General features: G+C 39.0%; 1 protein-coding gene across 1 annotated transcript; it reads left to right on the top strand.

Annotated features, from left to right (window-relative positions):
• Positions 1–1366: 1366 nt before the first annotated feature.
• On the top strand, positions 1367–11993 carry LOC117394901 (methionine-R-sulfoxide reductase B2, mitochondrial-like). The gene is made up of 5 exons (XM_033993604.3): positions 1367–1678; positions 6629–6735; positions 6902–6978; positions 9485–9632; positions 10237–11993. The coding sequence occupies exons 1-5, from the start codon at positions 1561–1563 to the stop codon at positions 10339–10341; spliced, it is 555 nt and encodes a 184-aa protein (XP_033849495.1). The 5' UTR covers positions 1367–1560; the 3' UTR covers positions 10342–11993.
• The last annotated feature ends 3920 nt before the right edge of the window (positions 11994–15913 follow it).

The raw sequence follows: 15913 nt of genomic DNA, 5'->3' as shown, positions 1-15913 counted from the left end.
CATTTTTGGATTACTTTAGTATAAATACATGTTAATTTGGATTCATATGTTGTTTTTCTCTGACTTTATGTGAACGAAAAGACACAAATTCGCCCGTTTTCTCATTGGAAATAGGTAAATTTCAAAATATCACTGTCCTGGTCACAAAAGCAAAGTTTGTGGGGAATAATAGCCATTTTCTATACTTTTGAGGCATAAGCAATTAGGAAATAACACTTACTACCCAGGAACAAAAATTGTGTTACACGATGCTGTATCCATTTAGGTCAGAATGTGAGACTGTGGCAGTCCCTTGTGACACACACACACACACACACACACACACACACACACACACACACACACACACTACACTGTAGCATGTGCATGACAAAGTGAGGTTTTTGTCAGTAAAATATGTACAATAACTGAAACATCAGCTTTACAGTGGTTATATCCACTTGTGAGGGAGACTGGCTCCACTGAAGTAGTACTTAGAGTATCTGTCTATTAAATGTCTCTCTGATAAACAGGCGGCAGAATACCATGCTTGATACAAGACTGTCCTGGATCACAGGCAAGGCCACACACTACTCAGGGATATGTTCCACTGTGACTGACCTGAATGATCCACCTCCTCCTACCTGGGTCTACACAAGGCTTGTATATCATTTCCTTTCCCATTTGTTATCCTTGGGGATCGACATGCTAATTCTCAAGTGCTTTGCTGTTCCACTCCTAACCATAACCCTTGCCCTACAGAGCCACACCTCTTTACTGTGGCATACTAAATCACTGTGAAATCGTGCTAAAGCACTGGTAAGTGTGGTACATTTCTAATAGGTATTATAAAGCTTGGTAAACACAAAAATAAACCTTGTGAAAGTGTCCACAGTGTAGCACTGCTCATGCCCTCAATCTCCACTGCGCTAATGAATACAGACGCCTTTCTGTATTCAGAGGCAATGTCAAACGCCTACGGAAGCGTCCTAGTGCCAATTAAAAATAATACTAATAATAAAGTATCGCCGATGTAAAATATAAAGTATCTGCTACGTAGTGCTTTATATCTCCTACTTAGGACTGTATATCTCCAATATACATAGGAGGACTTAATTTTTTTTTTTTTTTTTTTTTTTCTCAACACAACCAAAATTACTCTGGTGTTAACTTGCCGAGCACACTGTTATTTATTTATTTATTTATCTATTTATTTAAAATAGATAAATACCTAAAAAAAAAATGTGAATACAATAGCAAAACGAGACGATTTAACAATTTTAGTGTTTCTGACCGGGGCAAAAACATCAAGGCTGAAATCGGGGACATGTACAGTACTTGCTGCATGTACTGACAGTTTACGTCAGGGGCGGAGGCAGCGCTCGAATTTGAAGAGCTGCTTCAGTGGTATGCTCATCGAACCAAAACAGTTGCCTGCTCCCGTCCACAGAGTTCAATCTCAGCGGGGGTGAGACACTGTGCGTCTATACCACCAGTGACACAATAATTAGCAGACCTTTGCTGCTCCAAAACACGAATATTTTGCAGGTAGGCTAAAGGAACCGTCTTATCAAAGAAGACATGGCTCGTTTTCTTTCTCGATTTTCTTCGCTTCTCATCAAAGCAACTGCACCTAGAAGAACATTACCTGCTGTAAAGAACAGTTTAAAACGGGTTAGACCATTTTACACGAACTCCGGTATGTATCATTGTAAATCTGTTCTGTTATGTTAGACAATTGGGTGACTTTATAGAGTGTAAGAACTAACTGTACGCCTGTGTAACCGTTCCATGCACATAAATGATTTAAATGCGAGTGTAGGTTTAATTCAGTTATGGTCGAGTTCAAACAAATCAACAGCCTTGCTGATACAGTACAGAGCTGTATTTCGTATGTGCTGTAACAGAATGGTGTTAGCCAGTGAAGCGTTTGCCTAGCGCTCAGTGGAAATTTCCACTTACAACAAGTGCACATCTGTGTTTTCCGGGTGGGTTGAAGAAGCTAGAAAAAGTCTTACGTAATTTACAGTTGGTTCATAATTAGCCCATGGGTAGTGAAGTGTTCTTTATCCTGTTAACGACAACATCATTTTAACGACTGAAAGCGTGTCAATAGCTATTGCATATATTTGATGTAGTGTACTAGTGTACACTATACAGTAACTGCAGTACCAATGCTCTGGGAATCCGTACTGTAATGTGTTAACTGCGATGTGAAACAAGAGGCATTTCTTAAAACCATAATCCCTCACAGAAACATCTTGCTGTACTCCTGGGCTGTGAGATTTCCCAACAAAGAACTTTAAACTTTGTATTCATGAGCATACAGGGTTAATTTGATTCCCCACACCTAAAATGGTTGAATGCCTTGAAAACCACAGCACGATATATTATACTTCTGAATTGTTTTGAAAGGAATTGTTGAGAACAGGTAACACTGTGATAAATTGCACCAAAAACATTGTTGTTCCTGGACTGTGCAAATTAGGTATGTGGATAAATAAAATATTATAGACCCGCATTTGGAAATTACGGTAATAAACTGCTGTAAAATGCAGTAAACGTCAGTGTACTGCAGCATGTTTTAGTTCTTTGCTAGAACAACTAAATGGATGGAAGGATGGAAGGTGCCCACTTGAAGACCCCAGAGATGTACCCTTCTTAGCTCAATCCAGACGGTTGTCATGCTGATGCGCTGGGGAGGCCGCACTGTGGTTCATCCCCGGAGCCAGCATCGCAGCCGCTGTGTGTGCTGATGCGCCAGGGAGGCAAAATAAGCTGATCCCTGGAGCCAGCATTACACTTCAGCCATTAACACCAGACAGAAGGATATCTACATCATCATATGGAAGGAAACGTAAATGGATGGAGACACACATGGATCACATTAATTTACTGTAAAGCTACGTCTTAGTTGGTGCTTATCTTGGCGAGAGCCGAGTTCAAATCAGCATGAAGTTTTAACATCTACTCTTGTGTAATGGAAATCATTAGTATTTTTCAGTATTTCATTGGGTTACTGCAGTATTTCAAAAAGGTATACTGTAGTAAAAATACGATACTGTATGTGTTACACAAACATGTACTACATTATTTCATTTTTTACTACAGCATAAGACAGTTGACTGCTGTACATTGTTAAATACTGTAATAAATTACAGTAACCATAGTAAATAATGCAGTATTATTCACAACACAGAGCTGTAGTGAATTTGACAGTATTTACTGTAGTAAGTAGCAATTAAGTATAGTGTCATAATAAATATGTTTATCAATTGATAACATTACAAACGTTTTCAGAATCTTCATAACATTTTTATCAACACTTTACTTTTTCTAAAAACAAGCATTATCAGAATCAGAATGTTAGCAGTGATTTAGAAAATAAGTTTTGAGACAAATAGCTATTCACTTCCCATGACTGTAATACTCCAGTTGATATGGCCTGCCAAGTTAAACAGTTTTGAGTGAGTGAGGTAAAAGTACTATAAATGCAACTGTTAAAATAACTGTAAATACTAGGATAAGATCATTCTTTGTAATAAATAACTGATTTAATGGTGGGATATATTCTGACTGGGTGTTTCTGTCTTAACTAACAGCTCTGTTTAAACAGAATGTAAGGCAATAAAACACTGAGACAACACACAGCCACCCCCTGTGCATGATCCTTCTAGGGGTATGGGTTATTATCAGACCTTACACATTAGCCAGGGCTGCAGCAGCATTCTCAGTAGATAAGTGACTGTCATATCCTGTAAACCACAATCTCGTGAAAACATACTATACACAAATGGACTGGAGTTGACACATATAGTGGAAAGCTATTGTCCCAGAGGGACTGGCAACACTTTTCATATCTTCTTAAAGTTTTACCCCAATTCAGCTTTTAAACACATTTTCTCCACTAGCCAGCAGAGAAAAGAAAACAGGAGCTCATCATAGTTTATTCAAATAAATGTAACTGTTACACACTGTCAGCATATGTTTAAAACTGCACTGTATACAACACTAATATAGCATTTAGATTTGAAGACCACCTTACTTTAACATACTTAAAATATTTTCTAAACAAAATTGTTAAGACAGGAGAAAGGCAGACATAAATCAAGCACATCCTGTTGACTTAATGTAATAAAAACGAAGCAATTCGGCCAATCTTTAATTCCATACAAGGTACATTACAATTGTAAGAAAGAAACAGTACTCTTATTATAATAATACAAACCAAGTATTACAGTTTAAATGAATCAATCTATAGGCATTCGCTACATTCTTCTAAACCGCGCTTCGTTCCTTTTGCTGTGGTCAGTATTAGCATACAAGGTCATCAAAAAGGTGCCTGTAATATAATCAAACTGTATCATAACTTATGAATGCATGTCTTTATTTATCTGTATGGCTTTATATTGAAGTTTTAACATGTTCACTGAGTTTAAGAATTGCATGTTAAAATATAAGTAACGTAATTAATTTCCAGAGTCTTGTAGAAAACACGTGTGGTTGTACAGTAGTTCAAAGTAACATTGCAGTCGAAGGCTCTTTTTTAATGCCTAATCCATCACCATTAAAGATTGTATAGTATTTATCAAGATTAATCATGACTTCAAGGTAATGTTGCATTTTACCCCCGGAAAATCTCAGTGTTAAAATTAGAGGGTAAGTTACTCCCAGACCCACAACCTTATCTGGAGCGCTGTATGTAGCTTTCTTAGGAAATTGGAGGCTATAGTGCAAACTATAAACTTTCACGTGATGGTGTTTCAACGAATCACAATATGGATTTTAAAAGCAAGGTTTAATAATACTTTATAGGCAATATATAACAGTTAGTAAAACACTTTCCAGTGTGCATTTTGTTTTAGTTGAGCTATTTCAAGGACTTAAGGGATAACCACATCTAGGATTCATTATTACTGTACATAAATCGAGCTTCACCTGTGTACAATCATTTAAACTCTAACTAGCTTTTGTAAATATAATTGCAAGCAGGATCCAGGACCTCACAGTGCAATGGGACACTTGACAGACACATGCTGTATATTTAACCACACAGCTGTTGCTCTGTAGTGGTTCATCAGGCTTGGTTTCAAGGAACCGCGCAAGCCTTGTGAGTTTTTTGTGATAAAAGCACCCTCCTGTTTTCCTTGACAAAAACAGAAGCAGTCTACAGTTCAGTTTGATTTGTCTGTTTGTGTTAAATCTATTGAGATTTGACTAGCTTAATCACATAGTGTCATTAGCTTTGGTAACTTAAGCAGTTTAGAAATTCAATAGCTATACATGGCTAGCATACCTCTAAGGTTGTTTGACTAGAGGATTTACAACCAGTTGCTACACTGTACTAGATTACCCAGTCTCTGGCCTGGAAATTCCCTTTCAAATTTTAAATGTATTTATTTACCCAGGATAGAGCCCTTGAGATATACATCTCATCTTCAAGGGGGTCCTGGGTCCAAACCCCCCCTTTACCACTGGGTTTGGTACTGTGATACTGTTTCACTGTCACTGTAGAACGTAGAACTGAGAAGTAGCATAACTTCACTGAAATAAAGGATTTGGGTAATTTGTCATTTTATTCAGTGTAGCATATTTTCTATAAATAGTCCTGCCATTTTGTTCACTACATGTTGAGTTACCTAATGTTGGAAAAGTTCAGAGCTACAGTTTTAATATCACATAAGAGAAAGACTGGAGTTTCAAACATAAAATCCTTTAACCATATTGAGTGCTGGAATCACTAACCCTTTACACAAGTAACATTCAATGACTAGCACTCGTTTTTTATGTTTAGTAATTAACCCTTGAATCCCACTTCATCTTTGCATACATTTAAAACAGAAAGTTTAAAAAAAGTGCTTTTCTAAAACTGTTAACATTTGAAAGGAAACTTACTGTCAAGATGATTAATTAAAGAATAACCAAGCCCTCCTTCCTATTAATGAGCATTATAATCATCACACGTCGTTGATCTGCAGATCTTTTGGTTCACACTTGCTTTTTCAAATGCAGCGCTATTGGTTCCTGTGCTGTAGGTAATCTGACCTACAATTAGGTACCAGAAAGCAACACCGACATTGTATCTATTGAGGAGTGCATTGACGCTAAATAGACAAGCACAGAACCAAGAGAAAACAGGGGTAGTGATAACCTTGCTGTTTGATCTGAGATTCGAAAGACAGGAAGTCAGCACAGTAATATTATGAATATCTTTATGTATGATTGCAAGGCGATCATTGTTAGCAGTTAGAAGTCATGCATGCCTCAGGTGAAGGGGATTGGTTCACTCTGTACTAAATGCACATTGAATACCACCTGTTTTTATAAAGAATGATATTACAATTTTTACACTAGGGGACTGAATAGCACTTTTGCAATCAGCTAGTGACTTTAAGGTTAGGATTAAGTTAAAGGTGTTTCGAGTACAATTTAGATTTAAGGTTAGGATTATGTACAGATGTTCCTGGACCCTTTGGCTCCAGACCAATTTACCAGGTTTATCAGGTTTACCTCCATGAAGCTCATTTAAGTTTGGTGTGGTACTTGTTTAAAGTAAAAGAAAATAAAAATCAGTTTTGTGTCAGTTTCTGTTGTTGAATGCAGGTGAATAGGTCACTACAGTAGTGAGTTCACAGGTATTTAATTCCAGGTCTGGGATCACTTACACGGTACGATGAGACAGCTGTCGAGATTGATTGGAAAAAAAAACTAACGCCAGAGCAGTACTATGTGACCAGAGAAAAGGGAACTGAGCTGGTGAGTAGCCCTGGTGTTTTAGCATTATTCATCTGACAGTATTGGATTTGACAGGGATGTTATAGGCAGGATGGGTGAATGGTTGCAGTTAATAGACTGAAACATTAAGCCCTGCAGCCATGCTGAGTGAACAAACTGATCTATGTTTCATGTTAACCTTTTGCAGCCTTTCAGTGGAATCTACCTGAACAACACTGAAGCAGGACATTACCATTGTGTATGCTGTGAGGCACCTCTCTTCAGGTACAGTTCATACGCATGTACTGCATACAGGCTCATGTGAAAGAAACTATATGGATACCAAGGGTTATATACAGGAAATAACTACATAACGAAACATTTGAAACTTGTTCACCAGCAGAGTCTGCTACCAGTTAGAAACCATGCAAGTGATGTGCAGGTGAAAAAAGATATATGATACATGAACCAGTTTCATGAGATATGTGTGGGAAAAAAAAAGTATGTAACAAAATAAAATCGACTTAATTATGGAAAAAAACGTTTTACGTAAAAATTCTGTATTTTTTTATTTCTTTCCTGTTTTAATGTAATTAACAGCTGACTTCAAAGAGTTTTAAACACTATGAGTAAGTCACAGATTTCACGATTTCCATGAAATTTAGCAATTGCAGTGTACTATGTAATAACTGTAAGTAATAACTGTAAGTCGCTCTGCATAAGGATGTGTGGCAAGGTGGTTGGCAGTGCGCAGGTGTAGGGGCGATGCAGTGCTCATTGGCTCAAGACAATGACAGACAACAAAGTACTGGTGAAATGGAGGTTTATTTTTTATAATCCAAAGTCTGATGACAAAACAGTAAACAATAATGAGAACAGACAATACACAATGGTTTGCGTATTGCTCTGTTGTAATCCACGGGTTGGCCCCAAAATAATAGTTCCGATATTTAAACACCCACACGTAAGACGTTCACAAGTCCACAGTGAGTGCGATAGTGCTTGTGGAGTAAATACAGTTTGTTCGTGAGCAAGGTGCAGTGTTGTCCGGGTTTAGTGCTGGCCTTTAGCGACAGCTCCGGATCGTGTTAGCCGTCTAATAACAACAAACAAACAGTTTTTAGACACGACAAAACAAACAAAACACTCACGATTACAATACGGGTTCTCCTTCCGGTTTCGCGTTAACCATAAAAAAGGAACAGATCACCTTATATTTTTTCCCCTTATATACCATCAATCATGACCCCTTGGTTAGCGTACAACCACTCCTCCAATCCGCGGCTGCCACATCGTTTCCCTTCCGGGTCGATGATTTAGTGTACCGTAGCTCCGTCCCCTTTCTAGATGGCCGACTTCCGCCGAACCCTGGGAATGAATAGTCTGGCGATCCAGTCCAGGGCACTCTGTTCCCTTTACACAGCACCCTCACAGGTCAGGAGGGAGTTATCACCAAGAATCATTCTGTCTCTTTTATTTATAGCCCTATAAATAAAATGAATAATAATTGCAATGATTAATTATGTGTTTGCATGATAAGAGCACTACTTAAAATGCAGAGCAATTCATTTTATTCCACTGCCTTCATTCTGCACGTTAAGGTTATTCGCTGGAGTAGAAAGAAGTCTTAGTTAATCGGCTCGTTTCAGTCAGTGTTGCTGTAGTCTGCAATGACAGTTAAGATTTTGAAGAGCCCAGAGGCTATAGATATCAGCGGGACTTGGGCATTAATGTGTATGCACACAACAAGGGATGAAATGCATTTTTATTTGTGGCAAAGCAACGTGTATAAGGGCCTAAATAAATCATTATTGAGTTTAACCGGGGCCCATGCCTCAGGTCCCTCATAGCTGGCTACGGCCTTGCTAGTCCAAAGCAGTGAAGCGGAGCAGATAGATGGCACTCTTTTCCTTTGTCCAGTGAAACCATCCTATTTGTGAAACAGTGGGGGAGTCAGTAATTAGATCTGCTTTTCCAATAGCAAGCAGTGAAAGAGAAAACAGGGTGAAATTAAGATTTTCTTTAATTATTTCAAATGGGTTTGTTTTTAAGAGCTGCAGAACGAGTTTTATTTGTGGCAGGCTGGCCTTTCTGAAAGGGAAATGTTGTTCACACTCATTAGTTAAAACGACAGTGTGCATTTAGCTCCTGTCAAAGCACAAGGCATCTTGTGCTGGTCTGAGCTCTTTCAGCCCTTACAGGATTTAGATGCTGTCACTCCTAGGGTCGGGGTGAGTGATTGTGGCTGCTGTCTCTCAGCCCCAAGGGATCTGGTTTGGGTCATGTGCTCTTCAGTGACTCTGTGCTGCCTCCTGGTGTTAGCGTTTAGTAAGGACAAACTGGGCCTTTACTGTTCTGTCTGTGCATTAGTCTTGGTTGTGAAGCTCTGAAGCTCAGTTCAGGACAATTTGAAGTAGCATTCGTTAACTCTAATCATCACATGACAATTGCAAGCAAAACCATTGTCTTCCTGTGTTTACTCTTTGTGATCTTTTATCAGGCCTGGGGAACATTTCTGGACTCATCTCATAATTTGAAACACCCACTTTAAATAATCTCCTGTCAAAGAAAAAATGAAGAGATTGACTAGCCTATTATTTATTTATGTATTTTGCTGTCATGCAATGTGGATGGCATTATTTACTAGTATAATAATACAAAAAATTCAGTTAAGCTATATGTATACAAAAATGAGCTATATTTTCTATATTTTCAACATTAGCATGAAACTGCTGCTACTTGAAAGCATTACATGATGTTTATAGTGCAAAAGACACCCTTTATTTTACAGTTCAGAAACAAAGTATAACCCTGGTACAGGGTGGCCTTCATTTTATGAAGCCCAGGGCACGTGTGACAGAGATGAAAGCAATACCAACATCCTACGCCGGCCTGACAACTCCCTGGGCTCTGCTGGAACCGAGGTCCTTTGCCGACAGGTAAGCATTCTACCATGCTGTTGTATGCTCCTTCAGCACTTCAGCAGTGTGTTTAAATACTGCTGCCTTTTCACTGTATATAATACTTCTGATGTTGTCTCCCAGGTGTGATTTACAGAACATCTTATTAACATCACTAAAAACAATAAAATATACAGTGGAAAGAGGTATGCTAACTAGGCGTCAGGTTTCATGCTCCATCCGTTTAGATCGTTACAACAAACCCCATTTGGTACACACCTGTTTTCTATGATTCTTTTAGTCAAGCTCCATTGCTGTTTTTGTCCAGTAAAAATTTGCCCCCGGATGTGGCCTACAGACATTAAAAAAACAAAGCAAACTGTTGGGTGAAACAGTACATTTTAGGCACGTTTTAGGGCCTACATTATCTGTATGTCAAACTTACATTTTGACATCTGCACATGAATTTCGTGTTACCGATGGCTCTAATTCTTTTATCTGCAGCCGTGGCGGGGGATGTACTATATGTTGTGTAACATACTTGTTAAAAGCAGGTTTGTTTGCACTTCATTAGACATTGAGAATTGCAGAGTAATTAGCTGCGGCTGATCATTTTCTTCCTGACTTCCTGTCCCCTTTACAGTGTGATGCCCACCTTGGCCATGTCTTTGATGATGGACCACAGCCTACAGGACAGAGATTCTGCATCAACAGTGTTGCGTTAACCTTCAAACCCACTTCAAAATAATTATAAACTGAAAAATGTGTTGGGGAAAAAAAAAAGTCAGTATTATGATGCTAAAAGCTGTAGTTAGCATGCTGTATTTCTCATTTAATATACATGTGTAGATTTACCAGTATCCACATTTACAGCCTGTTGTTTTTATGACAGTAAATGTACTACCTTTCAGGCATTTCATCTCTGGAAGCCTGGGTTTGAGTGCAGTAGACAGAGTTTGGTTGGCCACAATTAACAACTTCTCTAGAGGAAACGACAGTATCGACTGACTCACAAAATAAATTGAGGTTTCACATTGACATCCTAAACAGTTTAACGCTACATAATATTATCCAAGCTTCTGATAAAATACACATATGCATGTAAAATTGCCTACTTACACTAAATAGTTGGAGTTACCCCTGCTAGGCATGGTGTTAATTCATGATACCTTCAAACCTTACACAGCATTGCATTTAGATCATGATTCAAAAAGTTTTGTAAATCCTTTGAGACATATATGTATGCATGTTTTTCAATGACAAATGAGTGGGCTGGGCTTTCTCCAAAAACAGCAGGGTTTGCTGTGATGCACTCTCAAATAACCGTCTGCTCAAAGATCATACAGTCAGGGGACTGGGTGGCTCAGTGGCTAAAAGCAGTGCCCTTTCACCCCCTGAACCACAGAGTGGGTCAGTCCTGAAGCCCTAAGCGAATGAGTTTGCAGACATGGAGACTCAGTTACCTTTCACCTCTGGGTCAAGGTTCAGACTGGGACAGTGGGAGGAATTGGGTCTTGCAGCTGTTTGCATCTTATTTAATCTGTGGGTAAACTGAGGGCTCCAGTTTCCCATGCTGCTAGTCTCTAACATTTAAAAACAAAAGCCCCCACCCCCCCCCGAAAAAAAATTAATTGAAGTGCTAGTCAGCATATGGTTGTGAATGTCTTCTGGCATTGTGTTCTTGACTGATAAAGAAAGGAGATACAGTTAAGTATTCACAGTTTCAACTTACAATATGTATAATAAAAAAGGAATGTTACATGATTTCACAGCCGATATTTGTCCAATTATGACTTCCCACATAATGATAAAATATTTTTTAATATACAGAAAAAAAGAGTTGTTTAAAACAAGTCTTATCAAGTACCTAGGATCCAGCCTCTGATAATAGTCTGAACAGTGGTATGAGAGTCAGTGGCTGGCTTGCTTCATGTCTTGTAAATACACTGTAGTACTTTTATTGTCTTTACCGTCTACATTCTCTGCCTCCCTGTGGCTGAAGGTAATCTTCCTTTGCTCGTCTCAGCAAATGTTGTTCGAATACCTACCTTCCAATGCCCCTGGATGTTGTGGAATGCGGATCACCAGTAACACCTGTTTCCATCGTTTTGGCGTTATCATGTTGTCAGAATTGAATGCATATTATCTGGTTACTTAATAATAATAATCATTTAGTAGGCAATGGTTTGCACAAATGAAGATTTCATTTTGGATGCTCTGTAGAAGACATCTTAATTCTCTACCATGTTATTTCAAATTCAGAGACTTGGTAGGAAAACTAGATATTTCATCATCAATACTGAGACCTTAATACATGTAAAAAAAAAAGGTTATTTTATCATGCAAATTGAATCAATTTCTGTACATGTTCTAAAATTAAATGTTTTATTCATCACAGCATTTCCTACCTCTTGAGGAAGAGGTTTCATGGTCTTCAGTGTGGCGGGCAACATGGGTTTTCAGAATTTGCTATTTAGATTTCAAGTGGCAAAGAATACATTTGCTCATGCTACTAATAAACCAAGGAGGTATTTACAATCCTCGTTAATGGAAATTGTGCTGCAGTCCAACATCTATTAAATGAATGTAAAAAGATCCTGTGTTTCGTTTAAAAAACTGCACACTATATATATATATATATATATATATATATATATATATATATATATATATATATATATATATATATATATATATATATATGCATACATGTATAAATGGGTAATTGTATGTAATAATAATGTGATATCTTGTAACAATTGTAAGTCACTCTGGATAAGGCCTCTGCTAATAAATAAAAATACAAGTTGCAACAAAACTCTGTGTACTTGTTTCCAGAGAAATAAGTCCAGACAACCCAAAGAAGAAATAAAGCCGTCCACTACTCTATACTAAAGCATTGTGTGCATAATAACAACAGCCCATTGAACCAAAATCACAAAGGCAAATACAAGGCATTGAGTTATGTCTAATGTGTTGTGTACAAGTTCTCTCAGATTACAAAGTTCAGGCATGAAGACCACAATTCTGTTTATTTTCTGTAGGACCTTTTCCCTTCCAGGTTTCTTTGTTGTATACCTGAATGATATTAATGTTTTATTTCTGACCTTAAATTTAAAATATCAGCTGGTCTATTGTGTATCAGTGCAGTAGTTTTGGTAAACAGATCTATCAATATAATGATCAATGTTGGCCAAACCGACATGCGACTCGAGCAGTTCAAGTGCAGGTCCTGGTGAAAATCTGGGTGAGGCACACTTTGCAGCTCTAATATCTACACAATGCTGTACAGTACCTATAATTCCAATATGCATTTTATTAAAGGGAAGTATGAAACAGACACGAAGAATAATCAGCCTGATTTTCAGAAGGCACATTTTTAGAGAGAAAATAGAGGTCATAATGCATTTGCACTGTGATTATTTATTTATTTCTTTATTTTTCTGCCACTAACACTATATAACACAATTTTTGTTCCTGGGTAGTAAGTGTTATTTCCTAATTGCTTTTGCCTCAAAAGTATAGAAAAAGGCTATTATTCCCCACAAACTTTGCTTTTGTGTCCAGGACAATGATATTTTGAAATGTACCTATTTCCAATGAGAAAAACGGGCGAATTTGTGTCTTTTCGTTCACATAAAGTCAGAAAAAAACAACATATGAATCCAAATTAACATGTATTTATACTAAAGTAATACAAAAATGATTACAAAAGATTTAGAAGTGAGTAGTTTTTCGAGATTTACGATTATACTGTAAATCACTTTCACGAATCAGCCCCCAAATGTAGTCTCCCATCATGTTCTCGTTATACTGTCCTTGGTAGCGGTGTTCAAAGTCCAGTATATCCTGGTGGAAGCTCTCGCCTTGCTCCTCCGAGTACGCTCCCATGTTCTCCTTGAATTTATCAAGATGAGCATCAAGGATATGGACTTTGAGGGACATCCTACAGCCCATTGTGCCGTAGTTCTTCACCAGAGTCTCAACCAGCTCCACATAGTGTTCAGCCTTGTGATTGCCCAGGAAGCCCCGAACCACTGCGACAAAGCTGTTCCAAGCCGCTTTCTCCTTCCTAGTGAGCTTCTTGGGGAATTCATTGCACTCCAGGATCTTCTTTATCTGTGGTCCGACGAAGACACCGGCTTTGACCTTTGCCTCAGACAACTTAGGAAGAATGCTTGAAGGTACTTGAAGGCTGCCGACTCCTTATCTAGAGCTCTGACAAATGGTTTCATAAGGCCCAATTTGATGTGCAGTGGTGGCATCAGCCCCTCCCGGGGGTCCACCAGTGGCTCCCACTTGACGTTGTTCCTCCCCACAGAGAACTCGGTCCGCTGTGGCCAGTCCCGCCTGTGGTAGTGCGCCTTGGTGTCCCTGCTGTCCCAAAGGCAAAGATAGCAGGGAAACTTGGTAAAACCGCCTTGGAGACCCATCAGGAATGCCACCATTTTTAAGTCTCCTATGACCTCCCAGTCGTACTCATCATACTTCAAGGCGTCCAGCAAGGTCTTGATGCTGTTGTAATCCTCTTTGAGGTGCACCGAGTGAGCCAGGGGAAGAGACGGGTACTTGTTACCATTATGGAGCAGCACGGCTTTAAGGCTCCTGGATGAGCTGTCAATGAAGAGGCGCCACTCATTCTGGTTACAGGCGATTCCGATTGCCTCGAACAGACTGGTCACATTGTGGCAGAAGCAGAGCCCATCTTGACAGGTGAAGAAGCTGGAAAAAGGTTGGTGGCGCTTCCTCTGATCTGCGACTTGCACACTTTCATCCAACAAGTTCCACTGCTTGAGCCTAGACGTCAAAAGCTCGGCATTGGACTTGGTGAGACCAAGATCTCTAATCAAGTCGTTGAGGTCTTTTTGGTTGGGGTAGTATGGGTTTCTCTCCTCAGCTCCACCTCTGAAATTGTCATCTGGATCTACAACGTCTTCCTCGCTCTCTGACTTGCTGCTCTCTTCTAAAGATGGCTGCTCTCTCTCCGGAGGAGTGGGTACGGGGAGCTCATGGCAGTGTGGCACCGGGGCGATGGATGAAGGAAGGTCCGGATACATGATAGCAGGTGCATTCTTGCCAGTCTGACGTTTGGAAGGGTCCACCATGCAGAAGTAGCAGTTGCTTGAGTGGTCAGTGGGTTCCCGACAAATTCTTGGGATAGCGAACTGGCTCTCTTTTCCCCTCTGTACCATCCTACAAAAATACATTTATTTCACCCATGACTAATGTGTAAGAGATTCTCGCAACATTTTTCATATATGATATATTTTTTCAATAACATTGAAAATTGTAAAACATTTTAAAATGAAAAACTTTTACAATTTAAAAAAAACAAATTTTATAACATAAAATTCCGAGCAAAAATTGTCCATCTTATCTTCCAGAGTTTTTTTGCAGTGCTCGCAGGTGAAATGAGGTGCCCAGGGTTTGTCTTGATCCCCAACAGGCATGCCGAAATATGCCTTGTAGGCCTCACACATCTTAGCAGATGCTTCCACGGAGTACTTTTTCGCTCGTCTTGATAAATTGGCCGCAGACATAGCAAAATGCGTCTGCTGGATGCTTGCAGCCTCTTGATGCCATCTCAGAAAAATACAGATATGTATCCACTTAGGCAGCTGGAACTAAACTGAACTGGTGGGCTTAAGGCCCCTGTATTTATACTACTATTTATATTACTGGAAAGTTCTAGAAAGTTCTAGAAGTTACTCCAAGTTTACTCAGCACTGAATCTATCTGGAATGTTCTGGAAAATAGGTAAATTTCAAAATATCACTGTCCTGATCACAAAAGCAAAGTTTGTGGGGAATAATAGCCATTTTCTATACTTTTGAGGCATAAGCAATTAGGAAATAACACTTACTACCCAGGAACCAAAAAAAAAAAAAATTGTTACACGGTGATACGTCTCGATTTTCAAGTGTAATGAATGACCCCTACTGGCCAAATAGGCACATTGTATGTGTGCGTGAAAGACATGACTACAAACCCCGCTAGGGGGGGTTCCCCATTAGTGAAATTGTAGTGTGTCTGCCTGTAGTGTCTAGGGTCAGCAGTTCAAATCCAGACCGCGGTAAGTGTAAAGTTAAAATTAAATAATAAACAAAAACCGTTACAAGAAGCAGGTTAATTTCTCCTACTCACAACACCCTTGCAACTCCTGCTTATACTGGTTTAATTGAAACGACAATTGATTTTCAGGTTAATTAACAAGCCAATTAGACACATTTCAATAGTCTGGACTTCCATTTAACTGGAAAACAACAAGGCAGCACATCTTGTCCACCTCTGTGCTGATGCCCTGACCCCCAACCCAGTGT

Source organism: Acipenser ruthenus, chromosome 3 (genome assembly GCF_902713425.1).
Source record: "Acipenser ruthenus chromosome 3, fAciRut3.2 maternal haplotype, whole genome shotgun sequence".
NCBI lineage: Eukaryota > Metazoa > Chordata > Actinopteri > Acipenseriformes > Acipenseridae > Acipenser > Acipenser ruthenus.
This window is presented reverse-complemented; position numbering and strand designations above follow the sequence as displayed.